Genomic DNA, 6,297 nt, shown 5'->3' on the forward strand with positions numbered 1-6,297 from the left:
CGAGATTCTGTCTTTTTGCTTCATTCAAATTAAAGGAGATTTATCTATAAATGTCCGGAGAGTATCTACGACAATTTAAAGTACAACTTACCACCAAAGCTGACATGGCGCGTCTTCCTGGGCGTAATTTTTACCCGCTCGTTCTTTCCTTCCATGTGCACTCGCCATCTTGGAAAGGCGTGTTTCACGCACATGTGTCTGTGCCACCTGTAAATCATGAGCAAAATTTGCATTCGATAATAAAGTTAACATAAGATAATAGACAGGCCAATAGGAAATCACCACACATGCAGGCCAGAAAAATACGATGACTTGATTATTACTTTCTTCTTTAGTTCTTACGAATTCGAAATTCACAATTTTCTGTCCTCATCATTCAACTTTTTAAATTTAGGAGGAAAACACACGTTAGTAATTTTCCAATAAATGATCTTTTGATAAAAGACCCATTTATCTTTTGATCGTGATAAGAACATTTTCTAGTCAGTAGGTGACAACTTACAAACATTACAGGCGACAAATGGCTGTAGGAATACGTCTCTAATGACTCGGTACAACAAGAGTAAATTTCACGCGACATACGTGTAGAATATTACATTTGAGTATTTCGATCTTTGAGTGATCATTTCTCTTTATCGACGATTGTTAAACTAAAAATATGTAACATTAGTTTCAACTTATTTTGGATCAACCATAATATCACAAAGTTATTATATTGGTATCATAATGGTGCATGATATGACCGAATATAACCGTAACGTCCGCAATTTGTGACCAAAAGGACGATTCCATGATCCAGTGGCGAAACAAGTCTTAGATTGTTAAAAGTTATTAATATTCAATAGAATGTCCATTTGACAGGCCTTAGCTGAGCTTTAATTCGATTAAAAGGCGGACCAATCAAATCAACGGATTTCTTCTGATAACGAGGCTCAAAAATATGCATATATTAAGCCTAGGTGCATTACGTCATGCGAGATAATTACGTAATCCTCCAGGTGAACTGTGTAGATATGCTGGATTAAATATAGGCAGGAAAAGGTGTAAAATTAGCCATTAAAGTAAAAATAACGCAAACAATTACAGACCTAGTTGTTGCAATATCTTCTATATGGTGTATTCTTCACGTCCAGGTGATTTCTGGACGCTTAAAACTGATAATAAGAACAAAATCAAGGAAAATATGTTCAGTAACGAAAAATGACACAGACATCAATAAAACTCTTTAACTCCAATTTTTCGCTCCAGTTTTTCCACCCAAGTCTTTCTAGAACTAAGAAGTGTAACAATTCATACCTGAGGTGTCCAGAAGAATCTTTCCATCCCTGGCGAACGTTCACCCTTCTTTACAAAGTTTAGTCCTTTACACTTTAGTAATTGGATGCATCCACAGGCGCCCAAATGCCAATCTATCACACGTGTCAATGAGGGCCTCTAGCAGTTCACGGAATTATTGCAGATACTTGTGAGGATTTTTACATGCAATAATTTCACTGACTGCTAGACGCCGCTTTTGATACATGGCGCATAAAGTCATTGCCCTATGTATCCTTGATGTTGATTGGTTATCATCACGGCAACGTTTTTGAGTCATTAAGCCTGATTGGCTAATACAATTCCTCGTTGGTGCTTGGTTAGAAATAACGATGACGTATCACTTTACGACCAAATATGGGCAACGACTCGACACCATAAAGCCGCTTTACTTTTCATGTAAACAACTGAAATTACGGAGGATTTTCGGAGGAACGGGACTATTTTGGGCTATTATGTTCCCCCAGATACGCTACAGAGTTGTACGAACTGTCTTTACAGATAAAAGGAGCCGATTTATGAGATTAGGGGAGGTGAAAATGCTCGGCAACCGCGTAATATTCTTACGAACAGGGAGGGGGGCGTTGTGTAGGGATAGCTTTCAGCACCAAGGACAGAGATAGCTTCAGTTTAAACCTGGCCTTTTCTTCATGACAACAAACTGAATATTAACTCACCGACTGTAATATACGAAGGAGATCAATTTTGTGAATTTTACGGTGCCAATGTCAATATCATATGAATGGAAAATGATTTTGCGATCTGCTGATCGCTTGCAAAAGTGGTCAGTCTTTGCAGAAGTGAATTTTCCATGTCAATCTCATTACCATATGAATGTAAACCAAGCAGATGGTGGGAGGCAAAATCGTAACTGGGGATTGCCGTAGTTTACGCCTTGCATCTACTCTGTTTCCATTCATATATTGAGATTGGCGCGAAAAATGCACAAAATTGATCTCCTTAGTATACATGTATTACAGTCGGTGAGTTAATATTCAGTTTGTTGTAACATTATTTGTATATTGTGTTCAACTTGTGATTTATTATGAATGTAATATTTAATGTGCCCAGGGATACCTGAAAATCAGATCAAGGATCTGAGGTACGCCCTGGTAAAATAAATAAACTTGAAACACACACTAACGCCTCTGAAAACATAACCTTTTGGCGAACGTAATAAAAGGATGTCAACTTGGACGGCTGAATGAATCTTTTGACTTACATTAGTTAGCATAAAGGCCAATCTTGTCACTACACTTTCCCTATAACTCAGACTCCATGCAATGTTGTTGGTACTGACAATTTTTATTGTTTGAACATCCTGCAGCTTCTTTTAAAGCTTCTCTAGAGTGTTAAACAATCATGCCCAGATTTACACTACATGTATAACCCAAGATTTAATCAACAACATGTAATTTCTTGACATGCACCTTTAATGTTTTGATAAAAAGTCTTAAGCAATTGTTGTCTAAGACATTGAATAAAGCACGACTAGAAGGAAGATAATTTACTTCAGCCTATGCAGCAATATTAAATTGAAGTTCATAACAAAAAGTGCTAAAATGTTGCAGAGCTTCCTGTATAATATATCAAGTTTTCCTGCCAAATTGATCACATTTGGAACTAACTCCTGGTACCATACAGTATGAACTCACAATGCAGTTTTCAGCACATCATGCCTTGATGCTGTTAAATGACAGAGCTGTTTCAAATGACAGACAGGCCCTCAATCCTGCACACATCCTGTGTTGGGCAACCTAAAATTCCAACACATTTTTTACCTAACATTTACATCTAAGTACGGGGAAACTGCTAAGTGATACAATACTATGCTGCAGGGCTTATTATGTCTAAATTCTTTATGTACACTGTGGAGATGAGAGAGAATACACATTCTACAAGAGGTCCACAAATGCTCCAAGTTTCCTCAAGCTTTCTCTACAGCTCTTCTAGTAGTGTACATTTATGAATTAAGTGACATGTAATGAGTTGAACAAGACTGGAGTTTCAACATGAAGAAACTGCCAAAGCTACACAACTCTCTTGGCAACCTAGCTGATTATACATGAATGTTTCACATCTTGTGCAACTACGTGAACAGAATGTAGGTGAGGTTTTAAATACCCTACAGTCCAGTACTAGTCTGTCATTCTGACTCCGGGGTCCTACTGCGACTCTTGCTCGACCTGGCTTTCTCTCCGTTTGCTGATTCCTCCTTTGGACTTTGCTCCCCATCCTCCTTTGTCTTGTCCTCCTCTCTCTCGTGGGAAGATTGTCGACTGCGCTCCTTGGATCTAGACTCGGACCGTGCTGACCTGCCCTTAGATCGCGACCTGCTGTGCCTACGAGAATCTCCTCTGTCTCGTGACCGGGTCCTGCGCCGTCTGTCACGTGATCGGGACCGCCTTCGTCTTCTATCCGAGGACCTGGACCTGTCACGACTGAACAGAAAACTCGAATGTTACTTGAGACTGAGAGATATCAATACGACAGATTGTCTAAAGTTACACCAGGAATACAGTTTGAATTCATAAGGTTACCAGAAAGAAAGAATTGCACAGAAAGAATTGTAGTTTTCAATACTTCAGATTATCAGAAAGATATAAATCAGTATGACAGATTGTTTTCTTCCCTAAAAATACATGAGAACTGTACTGTTTTGATTGTGTTTGATGTTGAATACCTGCGCCTTCGTCTCTTCCTGTCTCGGCTGCGAGAGCGACTGGGCCTTCTGCGATCGTGACCTCGGGAACGGCTCCTACGTCTCTCACGGCTACGTGAGCGGCTCCTACGTCTCTCCCGGCTGCGCGAGCGACTTCTGCGGCGATCACGATTTCTGGAATCCCCTCTTCGTCGTTCACGGCTTCGAGATCGACTCTTGCGACGTTCACTTCGGGGCTTGCTCTCGCGGCGCTCTTGACTTTTGGAGTGGCTGCGACGTTTCGGACTACGTGACTGTGAGCTGGGCCTGCACAAAAATAGATGTGGTAAGTTTCAACATGCAAAGAACGGGACAAATTCTGCCTTTGGTCTAGGACTGAACAACTCACAGGGGTGCTACACTTACTTCCAAAATGGCATCAACTTTCTACTCACCACGAGGCCCCAAGGTCCAAATTTGAAGATTGTATGTAGTACTAGTCAGGGGTTTCTTGTCCTGGCAAAAGTGTCCACAGAAATAAATGATGTAGTTCAGTCACATGCTTGTGAACTTGTCTACCAGTGAAATCGGTCTAACACCACGTAAGCACAGAAGGGAAGACCACACACTGTCAAAATGAGCCAGCTATGTCGAGGTAGGTTCACAAGCCTGATTTCAATGACCTCGTCTATGAGCCTTGTTGATCTTGAGACTAATACATGCATGTCCTGGGAAGATAGCCAATGAGAGAGGGACACACCTGCTGTCCTTTTCTTTCTCCTTCTCTCTATCTTCACGGCGCTTGGCTCTCTCCACCTCTCTCTTCTCCCTCTTCTCTGCCACAAGATTCTGAAATACATAGTAGTTGAAATAAGTATATGTGCAAAATGGAACTACAAATTTTCTCACATTAAATTGGGGAATAGAAAGGAGAAAGAAGCATGTTCACAATACCTTGAGGTCTTTAAGCTTTTCTCGAATCTTGATGAAGCCGATGTGGAGTTTCCCTCCGAAATGGTCTGCCAACCTGCGATCGTTGTCATGAAGACCCAGGTACGCAGAGCAGACCTCACAAACTCGCAGCTTCTGCTGTTGGAAGCTGGAGGCAGGCATGGAGTTCCGGTACTCTTCCTGAAAAAATTAATGAGTAACTTTTTAGAAACAGTGATCTAGCTATCTAGAAACAGTGATACATTGTAGCTGCAGGTGTAAGTTTCAAGCGCACATTCAAGGACACTCTAATAGGCCCTTTGAACAATGATCTGTTTTTCATTTTGAATATGAGCTCGAATTCATGTTATTTAGAAACTGTTCCATCCTATTTTGTGCAGATATATTCAGTCCTCTTCTTTTGAGACTGACTGACAGAGAGAGAAGTTTAACAGGAGTCTTGACCTCTGCTTCTGCTTTCTTCTTGCGGGTGTCCTCCACTTCGGACATGACCTTCATGGATTCGTCCACATTGCCCTCTTCCCCAAGCTGCTCGGCCTCTGCAAGCTTCTTTCCTATCTCTTCAGCAAGGTCATGTACCTTGTCAGCCTGGAAACATAGAGATGCACACATCAAATACTCAACCGAGAGTAATAAAGAATGTATTACCTGAGTAACACATTCTTCAGTATATTCAGTCAAAAACAACCAGATATGTGCTGAAAGTCCAACAACAAATCAAACTAGAGTTCCCCGATCTCATACCTTCGCCAAATGATGTTAATCTTTATGACTGACAAATTATAGATTAGATTCCCCCCTGATTTAAGAAATAGGAACCTAATTTTCATGAATTATATCATTTTATCATAATCTCAACCAAAAGACAGTCTTAAACAATGCATTCTAGCATTTCCTAATAAATTATGCAAATGAGGTCCTGATTTGAATAAATTATGTTTAATGATGTTCACCTCAACTAAACTTTCAAATACCACAAGTATGAAATTCCAGGCAGTTATCATTACATAATTATAAAACTTTCTCATTAATTATGCAAATTAAGTCATTATTAACATAATCAATATCTTCCTGTGTTTCTCTCGTTGTCAATTACCAATGTCACAATCTTCAATTGTCCTATCATGGAATGTAGCTGATTTATAGAATTTCCCCATAAATTATGTAAATTACAACCATATTTGCATAATTGTCACATAATTATATTAAACATCACGTAAGCTACCTACATACCAAAAATCACGACGATCCGTCAAACGGTTCTTGAGTTATCCCCTTTTGAATAATTTCAAGAATATATCCCTGCAGTTCCAGAGCAAGCCGCTAGGGGGCCCAAACTCACATCACTTCTTCCCCAGCACGAGAGCTACCTACCATCCAAATTTCATCAT

General features: G+C 40.0%; 1 protein-coding gene across 1 annotated transcript in view; it reads right to left on the reverse strand.

Moving 5' to 3' along the window:
- Positions 1 to 2,600: 2,600 nt before the first annotated feature.
- LOC109463294 (putative RNA-binding protein Luc7-like 2) overlaps positions 2,601 to 6,297 on the reverse strand; it is a 12,098-nt gene continuing 8,401 nt past the window's right edge. The window contains exons 8-9 of the mRNA XM_019760040.1: positions 3,998 to 4,282; positions 2,601 to 3,755 (exon numbers count right to left, since the gene is read on the reverse strand). Of these exons, the coding sequence (XP_019615599.1) occupies positions 3,461 to 3,755; positions 3,998 to 4,282 (580 nt within the window). The 3' untranslated portion in view covers positions 2,601 to 3,460. The remainder of the gene's footprint in view (positions 3,756 to 3,997; positions 4,283 to 6,297) is intronic.

The sequence above is a fragment of the Branchiostoma belcheri genome, unplaced genomic scaffold, assembly GCF_001625305.1.
Source record: "Branchiostoma belcheri isolate BF01 breed outbred unplaced genomic scaffold, Haploidv18h27 scaffold124, whole genome shotgun sequence".
Lineage (NCBI taxonomy): Eukaryota > Metazoa > Chordata > Leptocardii > Amphioxiformes > Branchiostomatidae > Branchiostoma > Branchiostoma belcheri.